Genomic DNA, 13799 nt, shown 5'->3' with positions numbered 1-13799 from the left:
CAAACTCACTACTGTATACAGATGTAACTGCACAGAGGATAGGAGGGTGTATGTTTACTATGACTGGGTAAGTATACTCAAAAAATCATTTTACTATATAAAAAAATTGGTTTCTTTAGATATATTATCCAATCATAATACCTTAGGAGAATAGGTCAGAGGTGAAGGGAGATAATGAGAGACCAGCTCCTGTGAGAACAAAGTCATGACTTCATGAGGACCCATGAACTGTTCATGAATGTGCATCAACCGTTCTTGAAATGTTCCTGATCAGTTCATCATATGAGTTCATGAACAAATATTCATGAAAGTTCCACAACTAAGTTCTTGAACACTTCATGAATTTTGATGCATTATACATGAATTTTATGTACATACTGGTGAATTTTGATTATAATAACTTACAAGTTCTTGAAATTTTATGAACTTGGTTCATGAAACAATTCAAGACCTCTGATGCAATATTATTCATTGAAAGTTCTGACCATATTTCCAAACCACTATATTTATAAAATTGTCATGTAAGTTCAATATACAAACTTCCTCACAATATTTGTGAAATAAATAAATTAAAGGTTCAAGAAGTTTAACAATGATATGAATTCTGTAGAATGTTTATGGAGGTTTTTATTCTGATACTTGTGTTCTTAACCCGAGTAGTTTTGGACTAATTTGGATAAATATTTTCAGACCTGCATAAATAAAAATTTACTTGCTATAAGAGCTTTCAATGACTTTGTTCTGACATCTACTGATATGTTCTGTGCAGAAAAAAAATGGTATAAAACAGTTCTTGGAAACAGATGTCTGTGACATTTTTGGCATTCAAGGGATTTTGTCCATTCTTGTCATTAACTACAATTTGTAACAACTGTTTCTCATTGATAAGCCATAGAAAGTTAGCTGTAGTGATATGGATGCCACACTTGGCCAAAATCGTTTACCTCTTTTTCGGATAGGATTCAGTTTGTACGACATGTCTTTGTTGAATACATTGGACAATTTCAGTAAAACATCCCTAGGATTGTAATGATATAGTTTCCTACTGTTATAAATATATAACATGTATGTATATACACCACTCCTTCATTAACTCGTGCCCTGATAACTCGCGAACCTGCTTATAGTGCAGGGTCTGAGGCCTGGAGCCAATTTTTTTTAAAGGAGAAAATACAAACAAAATTGGTCCCAATGTTTTAAACCTGAAAAAAATTGCGATCAAAATTGGTAACTGAAACATTGCTATATCACTTGTTTTATGGTTGAAAATGGTAGTTATAACCTAAAATTAGTTACATTTTCTTTCCAAATGACATTCTCAGTATACCGTAATCAAAGATATTGAATGAAATGTTGATCAATGAAAATGTCACTTACATCTAGTGTAGGCAGTTCATTAATAATTAAATGCCAATTAAAAAACTTTTACTAAGTGAAATTTATGGTTTAATTCTATCTTTTAGTTCCTCTTAAGTGTAATCATCATACATTCAATATATATTTAAACACAAAATCTGTCAATCTACCATACCAGCTATTTCCATCATAAATGCAATCTGTACTTAAATGTAAAATGTGTTAATCTACTGCAACAGCCATGTCAGCAAGCATTTTTCTGAGAACCTAAGTAAATGCTGACCATGTTTTGATAACTAACTTGCAGAAGTATTTGTTGTATTACTGAATTAAAAGCTAGCCTCCTTTGTATGATCACGTTAATTATGTCTTTTGAATCAAATAAATGAGGTGGAATAAAAAAAAGTTAAAAGGCACACAAATCCTACATTCTTAAAATCTAGTGGCCCCGGTTGTATGCCTGGTGAACTCACTTCAGTTGATCACTCGAACACTGTTATAAGTGTTATTGTCTATGCAACATAAACCACCTTAAAACCAAACAAAATGAATACTTCATAAAAAAAAGAGCTTGGTTTCACAGATATGGACCATTGTGGGCAAGCAATTTTCAGAGAATTTCTGAACTGGTACTTTGAGATATCCTTAAGGATGATAAGAAGTTTCACTATTACTTCCATTGAAACATGACATCAATATTATACTAATTGAACAAGACCAAAATTGAGTTTCAATGTAGGTGATTGTTTCACGAAATAAATGTTGCTACCTTTTGGAAAAAATGGAATCTTGTTTGGTGGTGTATCAACAGTTAGTCTAGTTCACGGCTATTTTGACTCCCGACTTGGTAGTATTCTATTACATACCACTCTGGGAACCAGACTAATCAACAAAACAAAAAGCAGTGGCATAATATACAGATGTTTTCATGTACACAAGATGGTTGTTGAAACGAGATGGAACTGTCTTTCACATGTTGGACATTTTTGAAAATACATGTTATTTATACAGAATAACAAACTTCATTAGAAAAGCACGTTATTATTAACAATAATTATCAACGTGACTGTAAATGAGGATTCAGTCATTAAGCAGCCCAGTTCCCTAACACACACCCATTGCAGTTTTCTCGATATATAAGTGGATTTTTTCAATTTTTGGAGATCCCTTACTAATTCGCACCCTCTCTTATAGTGCTGTCTATGTTGGTGGACCCCATTATGCACGAGTTATCAGGGGAGAGGTGTCTATTCACACACACACACACACACACATATATATATATATAAAGAATACAAGTCATATTGGGAATAATGATCCTTCCATGTGCGCTGGATCCAGCAAGGTGTCACGTGTGTCAGTGATTGATTAAGATAAATGCAATAAACTTACAACGAACAGTGTGAAGCAAGTATCTAGCTATACGAGTGCTTTTGACTCTTCTAATGGGTCTTTTTCAATGGCAAATACAAAACACAGGCAAGAAAAACAAATAAAACAGAAAAACGGTTATGTCTGCAAAACTTTACATGGCTGTTTCTACAGGAATAATTAACTTTATTATGCATCAACTAGTTTATTTCAGCTTGTTGCTTATACTGGAACATACTTGTACTGACCTAGAAATTGATGAGCCATAACGACATTTGTTATTTTAGGTAAATTTATGTAAGTGCAGATTATATCCTGGGTATTTTATTGTTATAGTAATCGGCTATGAGGCAAATTTAGAGAATTATTTAAAAGAAAATGTGTCAGCTGCAAAAGATAATTTTATTTGTGCATGGTTGTCTTTTTCTAGTCTTCTTGGTTTAAACCACTTGGTTTCAATGTTCTAAGGCAGTGTATCCAGTAAGATTCCTTTTCTTTCCTGGTTTGGGAACTCCAGTTGGGATTGTAAGCAAGTGCAATAAGTGTTATATCACTGAAAGTGTGGCCAGGGGAGGAGAAGTGTTCTGCAACCGGGCTTCTGTACAGCTTCCTTGTCATCCAATCAGATCTATGTGTAGCTTCCTTTTGTGTAGGTCATTGCGGTCATAGCTACAACAAAGACCTTATTACGCAGGCAACCCAAAAGGGCTAAACAAACTGTGATGACCTACTAAAATATGGAAAGAAGGAAAAGGCCGATAGGATACCATTTATCCTGACCTACCATCCAGACAACCCCAAAGTAGGTAAAATCATTGGGAAACACTTGTCTATCGTGGAATCATCGGACACACTAAAGTTAATCCTCCCTAACAAACCTGTATTTTCCTACCGGCGATCAAAAAATCTCAAGGACATCCTAGTCTGGGCGAAGCTAATGCCAATTACTAATCAACACCACCCTTGTTAATCTGGCCCCTGTGCCAATAAAAGGTGCAAAACCTGTCAACATATGATAGAGACCAGGACATTTTAAAGCACAGTTACAGAGAAAAACTAAACATACATGGATCAAACAAAACGTGCAAAACAGAGAATGTAATTTATCTCATCACATGTAAGATCTGTAGCCTTCAGTATGTCGGAGAAACTGAAAAGCTACACAAAAGGATCAACCTTCATACATCTGACTGGATGACAAAGAAGCTGTACAGAAGCCCAGTCGCAGAACACTTTGAAAGCACTCAGGCTAGCTAATACTAGTTTTACACTGTTTGTTGTCAGTTTAATGCATTTATATACAATGGGTAAGAAACTATATGTATTAGTTTACAAACCTTGAACAGCACTTGACAATAACACTTACATACAAAACCTGATCAAAATCTCTTCCAAAATGTAGCCTCTACAGTGTTCACAAGCTCAACCAGTCAACTGGAAGACCACCTTATTAACACAAATAGATGTTGCTCATAATCAAAATTATCTGAAATGTTGACGCTAAAGGTTTACTAAGTCTGGTAAAAATCTGTTCAGAAATACGGTGTCTGGTGTGTTTGCAACCTCATCCAATAAGATTCAAGACCACATCATTAACATGCATGGATATTACTCATAATTGAAAATATCCTTGATTCTGATACAACAAGCTTAAATATGAAGTCTGATCTATAACGTACACAAACTTAAGCAATAACATCACCTCTCTAATATAACTGGATGTCACTCATATTCGAACACATTCAAAATCTTGCAATTATAAGCTTACATACCAAGTTTGATCAAAATCTGATAAAAAAAGAAGAAGCCTCAAGAGTGTTCAAAAACAAGTATTGATACACAAATGGATGATAGATGATGCATCATGGATGCAAGACTACACCATCAGCAAACACTGCCTTGGACACTCGGCTTTTGGCCAAGTAAGATAACAAACTGACCCAATCATTAGGAATCTGTTCTTATATACTGTAGTCTCAAATGACAGTAAACATTTAAGTTAAACATTAATTTACTCATATGTATTTAATTTTCTTACCAACTGTAGTTACTGGATGCCTGTAAGGCATGATACCAAAGGTATAGTTGAAGACACCACGGCCATGAAAGATGGGAGGGGAAAAGCCAAATCTGTGGGTCAGGAACATTTGTAGTTTCTTCAGGAATGATCCATCTGGATTGTTTACCTGATCATACAAGTCTGTCTCTCCAAATGAGAACACTGGAACTAGTGGAGCACTGCAAAAAAGTCTAAACTTATTAATCCACTGCAAACAAGGCATATTTATTAAAAACCAGGCATATTTATTAAAAACCAGGCATATTTGTTAATTCATCGATAAGGGCCTGAATAGCAAAGCTGTACGTAGCGCTGGGAATCAGTTAAAATTTAAAGTTTGATGATTAGAGCCTCATATATATGAATGAAAGACCTCCTGTATCCCAGGCGGATGCTCTGTCCACTTAGCACATCATAGCGGTCCAACTAATAAAGACGTTTACTGTCTAAGTTTAATTCAAAGGTCACACGGTACATTTTTTCTTTGCTGTCACAATCAACAGAGGTGTCACTCATTAAACTGGTTGCATTGTTACATTTTCCAAATTGTTTCAATACTCCATTGCCTTAAAACACCAAACAAAAGTGGTATGAAAAACATCTTCCAGGACCTATTGAGAAAAAAAAACTATAACTAAACCAATACTGCAGGCTTGGTACAACAGACCTTATTAAAAAAAAATGTAACTGAATGAATGCCACAGTTTCTGTACTACAGATAATTTTTATATAAAAACAACTATAACTGAATGCCCCAGGGTCTGTACTACAGACACTGCTCCTCCACATTGTGTGATTTGTGTTGCAGTATCAGTACTGAATAATTTCATGTGAAACTTAAGCTTGAATTAAGAACAAAAGGTATTAACAGCAAAAACTGATGTTTACTATTATCCTGAATGACTTATTTGGGGACCTGACTTCATCCCTAACTTTATCTGAAACATCCATTAGTTACATGTTACATACTTTTTGATGTATTTTGCAAATCAGCCTCTTGTCAATTAATAAATCATTTCCCCCAAAAAATATAGAATAGAAAAATGTTATTGGATGAAATTCTAATGCAAAGTCTTCTGAAAGAAAAAATTATGTTTTATAAATAATTACTTCAAAATGAAACCAGTTAGCTGTGGAAGGATAATACAAAATGAAACCAGTCAATTGTGGAAGAATAATACAAAATGAAACCAGACAACTGCAGAAGGATAATACAAAATGAAACCAGTTAATTGTGGAAGGATAATACAACATGAAACCAGTTAATTGTGAAAGGATAATACAAAATGAAACCAGTTAATTGTGGAAGGATAATACAAAATGAAACCAGTTAATTGTAGAAGGATAATACAAAATGAAACCAGACAATTGTGGAAGGACAATAAAAATGAAACCAGTTAACTGTGGAAGGATAATACAAAATGAAACCAGTCAAATGTGGAAGGATAATACAAAATGAAACCAGTCAATTGTGGAAGGATAATACAAAATTAAACCAGACAATTGTGGAAGGATAATACAAAATTAAACTAGTTAATTGTGGAAGGATAATACAAAATTAAACCAGTTAATTGTGGAAGGATAATACAACATGAGACCAGTTAATTGTGAAAGGATAATACAAAATGAAACCAGTTCATTGTGGAAGGATAATACAAAATTAAACCAGTTAACTGTGGAAGGATAATACAAAATTAAGCTTGACAATTGTGGAAGGATAATACAAAATTAAACCAGACAACTGTGGAAGGATAATACAAAATGAAACCAGTTAATTGTGGAAGGATAATACAACATGAAACCAGTTAATTGTGGAAGGATAATACAAAATGAAACCAGTTAATTGTGGAAGGATAATACAACATGAAACCAGTTAACTGTGGAAGGATAATGCAAAATGAAACCAGTTAATTGTGGAATGATAATACAAAATGAAACCAGTCAATAGTGGAAGGATAATACAAAATGAAACCAGTCAATTGTGGAAGGATAATACAAAAGTAGTAACTAATCCATAACTAAAAATGATAAAAAAAAAATTCTGGTACATTTAATAATTAGGTATATCAATCTCCTTTATTTTTTATATTAAGTTCATATTAGTAGTTGGGAAATTAGGTCCAGCAAATTGGGGCCCTGGAGTTTGTAATTGCCTGGAGTAGTCCAAAAATTGAGAAATTCTGAATTTGTTTACAAAGGTAATTTACCTGTATTTATAATGTAAAGATACCTGAATTTTTACATAATTCAATAGCCAAAGATACTTCGACTCCTTAGATCCCAACACACACTCATTATAGCTTTTTTCTTGGCACACTCATTATAGCTATTTTCTTGGCATGCTCATTGCAGATATTTTCTTGGCACATTCATTACATCTATTTTCTTGGCACACTCATTACAGTTTTTTTCCTGGCACACTTATTACAGTTATTTTCTTGGCACACTCATTACATCTATTTTCTTGGCACATTCATTATAGCAAATGTCTTGGCACATTCATTATAGCTATTTTCTTGGCACACTGATTACAGTTATTTTCTTGGCACACTCATTACAGTTTTTTTCTTGGACACTTATTACAGCTATTTTCTTGGCACACTCATTGCAACTATTTTATTGGCACACTCATTATAGCAAATCTCTTGGAACACTCATTATAGCTATTTTCTTGGCACACTCATTACAGCTATTTTCTTGGCACACTCTTTACAGTTTTTTTTCTTGGCACACTAATTATAGCTATTTTCTTGGCACACTAATTACAGCTGTTTTCTTGGCACACTCATTTTTGCTATAAGATTGCTGTAAAAGATCAGACTGGGAAAATTTTACACTCAGATAATAAGAAAAATAGACAGAATTAGGCACTGAAAGTGGGGCCAAAGTTCATTCTTAAAAGATGACAAGAAAAATCCAAATATATGTGTGTGTGTGTGTATGTACATGCGTGCACGCATGTGCATGCGTGCGTGTGTGATGAAGTAAAAACATTAAAATGTAAGGTAAAATAAACAAATTTCCTGACAAAAATGTCTGTGTAGTTTTCTCCAGCTTCAGCTTCAAATTACTTTAATTCAACTTCCCAATACTTTTCCAACTGAGTAACTTGTTTTATTGAAATTTATCAATGCTGTACATTTTAATTTTCTCATGTAAAAAGGGTAACTCAATCTGCCAGTAACAGCAAACCTCGCAGGGGCAATCCTATGGACCATGCCTTACTATTTGGACCATGTGTGCAACCTACAAAGCAAGGATTGACCAAGAAGTTGCAAATGCATAAGCAAAACTTCTCAGTCAATCCTATGGTCAATCCAACCATACCTGAGGTAGTCCAAGTAGATCACACATTTTTGTTTTGAACACATTTCCAGCAAATTACTATACCGACATAACATCTAAAGCATACTTTTGTTGCATAAATACCAAGGTGATCCAAATACACCAAACCTGTTAGTCTAGATATTCCTCAATACTGCCCTTGTTTTATTTGTTATTGTTATTGTTATGGGGTTTAACGCCATTTTTCAGCACACGATAGGCTACGCATGGCGGCCAGTATTAATGGTGGAGGATGAACCCGAGGAAACCCGGGAAAGAACCACCGACCCATGAGAAGCTACTGGCAAGCTTTCCCACATACCCACATTGGCTGAATCCGAGACTAGAACCCACGCAAACAGATGTGAGATGGCAGTGATCCATAATGGAGAGCGCTTTAGACCACTCTGCCATTCGGGGCCCCCGTTGTTTTAATAGGAAACTGGTCAGTGTAGTATTTTGCTATTTTGAGTGATGGCAGCTTTATCTAGTGGTACATCATCGTACTTTACACAAAACTGGAACTCTCTACACCAGGATGCTTTCTATGGTCAAATTCTGTTGTGTGGATTTTGCAAAGAAATCACTTAAAGTTTCTATATTAATGCCAGATGATTGTTATTTCTAAAACTTGAAAACCCACTATGCCAAGATACTTTCAAATCTGGTCAAATCCTGTTGAGTGCTTTTGACAAAATGTTGTTTACGGTTTATCTTCATTTAGTAATGGTCATAACATCATCATCATCTATATAAACTCGAAAACCTACTATCATGCCAGGAGGCTTTCTTTCAAATTTGGAAATTTGGTAAAATTCTGTCAAGTGGCATTTGAAAATAAGTTGTTTAAATGTTTTCTCATTCATAACAATAGGGTAGATCAGCATCAACTGTACAAATTCTGAAATGTCTTCATGCCAGGATGCTTTCTGTCAAGTTTGAAGGTAAACAGAGCAGTGATACCGTAAGTGCCTTAAGTGCAGAAAATTCTAAATTCAATCCAGACATGTACTATACAGTGTATACTATCAAATCTTTATATAAGTGGATATGCAGATATTTACCTATGACCTACATATGTATTATTATCAAGGTGGATGTATCTCCAGAGTTCAACTGTACTGTTACAAAGATCTCTCTCCCCAAAACTATGTACTGTAAAGATAGTGTCCACCATTTCTTAAATCTAATGTAATGTCTGGAGAAAATGGAATGGAGCAATACATATCCAAGAAAAGCTCAATTCTCAAAGGAATAACAACTTTTATATTTTTATATGAATAACACAGTATTTAAAAACATTTTTGCTCATAAACACTTGAAAAGAAAAGCTGATTAGCATGAGGAAAGATTTTGCATTGATATTTTAATTCCCTGAGTCTAACAATTTCTGGTCAAGGTGGTCAGTTACAAAGCCTTTCATGTAAAAACCTACATCATTACTGTCCCATTCTTGTTCATCAACTTTTTAAGGGTAAAATGAACTTTAATTTACTTCTCACTCCTATTCCCCCATCTCAGGGATTCAAGGACAACAGTGGATTTGCTACATTGTTCTAAATATCTGTACACTTGGCCTTAATTGCAAATCTGACTTGTAAAAACAAGACACCAGCACACTGTTCTAAGTGATTACAGGCATTTTCCCAATACATGTATCTGCATATTTCATATTAATTCTACAAATCTGGTCAAATTCTATCCAGTAATGATTTAAAAAAATAACATTTGACTGTTTCTCTGTCTTTATTAACAGCTGCCATATTTGTTTGCAGATCAAGAATTTTTATACAAATTGGAAAGGTCTTCAGGCAAAAATGCTTTTCTTTTATGCTTTGGTCAAATTCTTTTCAATGAATTTGGAGAAGGAAAAATATCTTTTAAAGGGATTTCTATTTTCTGTAACAGACGTTTTTCTTATTTAATAACAGTTTCTATATTTGAAGGTAGACTGGCATCAATAATACAAACTTGAAATGTCTTCATGTCAGAGTGCTCCCTGTCAAATGTGACCAAATTCTGTTCTGCTATTATTTTCAGCTATTGTTTAAAAGTAAAGGTTGGTCATATGTGATAGCAAACTGCCATAATTTGCTCTGTGCTGAATGTAATAAAACTGTAGTGGCTTTATAAGAGTTTTTTTAAAATAGCGATTTCTGACAAATGAAGGACCATGTCATACATTCACATGACTGTAAGGTCAGGTTAAACAAAAATTTAAAATGAAGGAAATATACAAGGACCTTATTTAGTGAGTGATGCCTTTAGTATAGAAAATTCTACAATTATCTTTATATCATTTGATACATGTATGATCATCCATGACCTACATGAGTATTATTATCAAGGTCGATGTCTCCAAAGTTCAAGTGCATTGCTACAAAGTTCTCTCCCCACAACTATGCACTGTTCAGATACTGTGACCCTTTTTTTCCTTCTAATCTAACAAATGCTGGAGAAAAAGGAATGGAGCAACATCTATCCAAGAAAATCTGAGTTTGCAGAGCCAGTTCTTTTCATGTCAGATAGAGAATACAGAATTTTATATATATTTTCTGCCTGACAAGGAAACCTAATTGACATGAGAAATTATTCTGTACTGGCATCTTAATTTGCTGATTCTATCAATTTCTTGTCAAGAAGGTTCGTCACAAAGCCTACATCAAAAATGTCATATTTGTCCAAATTTTCTTCAGGGTAATGAATCTTTTTATTTCTCCCATGGCCAGGGTTTCAACATGGCAGTGACTTTGTTTTCTTCTTTATACAGCTGTACTCTGAACTTAGCAGAAAATAGGACTTACAAAAGAAAAGAATCATTGTACACTGTTCTGAGTGATTTGCAGTCCTTTCACCAAATATTCAATACCAAGGCATTTAATATGAACTGCATGCATTATTTTAAGATGTTTACAAACACTGATTTCAGAAGAAAAGTTAGAGTCTATCCGCTATGGGGACTATTGTGTCTAGCTAGTACATAAGAACAAAATTCAGAAAATGTTTGGGGTAAAGATTGTCAAATGGAAATGGTGTCAATAATGATTATGGTAGTGACAGAATGATTATATTTGTGATGAGATTATATGGCAATCAATCTAAGAGTGTGAACAAATGTTATGGTACCAGCATTAATCCAAATTTTGGGACATTAAAAAAAAATTACTTTTTATTGTCTTGATAGCTTGCATGTTACTGAAAAATTATCATTTTCCCCAAATATTTTCTCAAGAAAATTAATAACTATGTAATGATGCACCAGGGTTTTTCACTATCAGTAGAAAGTGGACAAGACAAACTAAGTTGTATTGTATCCTTGTCTGCAAATAAAGAATATTTACTGGACACATGCTAATAATTTGGTGTTTTCAATAACAAATAAGGAATACTGGTGGAAGTTCTAAATGAATCAAGTGGATCCAAAATGGACTATATAAAGTGCACTCACTGCCAAAGAAGCATAAGAAGATCAATTTCACTGGTTGACAAAAATATGTTTCTGATTTTGATTAGCTTGGCCACCAATCAAGGGTACATGGTCAATGATAACTGAGAGAAAATGTAAACAAACAGTGGATGAAATTTTGAGCAAAAACAATACATTTATTTTCCAAGTCTAAATAACCTCATTTGTTGACATGGCTGGGGCTACTGGGCCCAATATTTTCCACTTCTAAAATGAACAGTGAGCCCAAGGTCAATTTGGTTTAGTTTTCCAAACCTGTTCAGAAAAGTGTGGCTATTTTGTTGGTTCATATCATCAATTTCATTCATAACCAATCAAATATTGCAAGAAGTATGTTAATGAAAATCCCCTTTCAATTCAGCCATTCATGCAAGAAATACATCGAAAGTATGATCTTTAATCTCTGTGGTGCCTAGCTACATACTTACTAGTATTTTACAATATAAAAAAAACATGTCAACAGGACTGTCCATTAGGCCTTTATCAGTATCATCTTAAACAGGAACAATTAAATACTGCAAACGAGTAGTTTTAAAATATTTAAAATCAGTGGTACACCCACCTGTTCTGGAGATTAATTGTTTACAAGATTTTTAAAATTTTGGGGAGGTTACACTGGCATCATTTTCATTTAGGACCAACTAAATACAGAGAGGTGATTTTGTGAAATGCACACGTCAGTATGAACATCCTCTGATGTGGGTTAGTTACAGCAAGATTTTTAAGACGGACACCATCATTTTTAATAATATCAACAATAATATTTCATTTAGTCATACATGTGATAGAAAAATCAGGTCAGGTCAGGACAGATCAGATTTCCCAAATTTGGTCAGGAGCTTTGACCTTAAAACAGGGAACAGGGATATTTTCGCTGACTCTATTTTTAGCGGGCAAATGAACAAAACTTACAGCTATTCAACATATTTACATATTTTAAATATTAAAATATGCACATCATTTCATCAGATCAGTCCATTCACAGTAACCTGTCATTCACACTCTTCTTACAAGCATTTTTGGCATTTCTTAAAATGATTGCTGGATTATATAGGTATATATAGGTAGGTATATAGGTATATATAGGTAGGTATATAGGTATATATAGGTAGGTATATAGGTATATATAGATAGCAGTTCTTCATTGATCTTAACACTTAGAAGATGATGTACTGTTATTGGATCCAGGTTTCCTCTGTATTGGAATGTGGCAATGTCATTAAAACTCTAATCATTACACCAAAAAGTTTAAATTGTTTCTTTCCTCTAGGTAGATTCAGATTGTTGATTGACTGCCAGAACTGCCTGGGGCCCCGAGTGGCCAAGTGGTCTAAAGCGCTCTCCGTTACGGATCACTGCCATCTCACCTCTGTCTGCATGGGTTCGAGTCTAGGATTCAGCCAATGTGGGTATGTGAGAAAGCAATGTTGCCAGTAGCTTCTCGTGGGTCGGTGGTTCTTCCTGGGGGATTCCGGGTTCTTCCTCCACCATTAATACTGGCTGCCATGCATAGCCTATCATGTGCTGAAAAATGGCGTTAAACCCCACAACAACAACAACAACAACAGAACTGTCCAACGTTGGTACGGTCTGGGTCTAAATCTATTATTATTTTAATGTCACTAAGATTCTTTACACGAAACTCAAACACATAAATTACAGCATAACACTCTTCAAGATTTTACATCTAATTTCCAGACTCTTTTGTCCTTTCATTTGGGGTAATACTGATTACAATGACAGTTTGTGACATGTTCTTTAGTATCCTGGCATGTCTAACTTATTAACATTTAGTGCAGAGTCCAAGAACATAGATTTCAGTGATGGCATATTTGTTGTTGTCGTTAATATGCTTTAAAGAGATCAGAATTCTAAGTTCCTGATTTCATTCTTGCTACTAAAACAGACTTTAAACTCAGCTTTACAGGAAGAACAGAGTGCATATTCATGTCCATTTGAACACGACTGCAACCACTAAAATTCCCATATCCAAACATTATTAGATTTTGTGTTATTTTGATTGCTTTGATTTTGGTGTTTTGACGTTGCCATTCTTCAACATCATCTTGACCAATCTTAAACACTAAAATCAAACTGACCCCGTTTAATGTCACTTGAGTTCGTAGGTCCATAATCAATTAACAAGCTTTAATCCTGTCCAAATTATATTTGATTATACACAGAATAAATTCTAATCCATCATGACACCGAAGCAGAACATAC

The 13799-nt window shown here is 34.2% G+C and overlaps 1 protein-coding gene across 1 annotated transcript in view; it reads right to left on the bottom strand.

Annotated features, from left to right (window-relative positions):
* The window catches only part of LOC149800075 (2-acylglycerol O-acyltransferase 2-like), a 34625-nt gene that overhangs the window by 8397 nt on the left and 12429 nt on the right, over nt 1-13799 (bottom strand). The window contains exon 4 of the mRNA XM_089959636.1: nt 4766-4965. Coding sequence (XP_089815762.1) covers nt 4766-4965 — 200 coding nt within the window. The remainder of the gene's footprint in view (nt 1-4765; nt 4966-13799) is intronic.

This window comes from Sinohyriopsis cumingii, chromosome 5 (assembly GCF_028554795.1).
Source record: "Sinohyriopsis cumingii isolate HCF-2022 chromosome 5, ASM2855479v2, whole genome shotgun sequence".
Taxonomy (NCBI): Eukaryota; Metazoa; Mollusca; class Bivalvia; order Unionida; family Unionidae; genus Sinohyriopsis; species Sinohyriopsis cumingii.
This window is presented reverse-complemented; position numbering and strand designations above follow the sequence as displayed.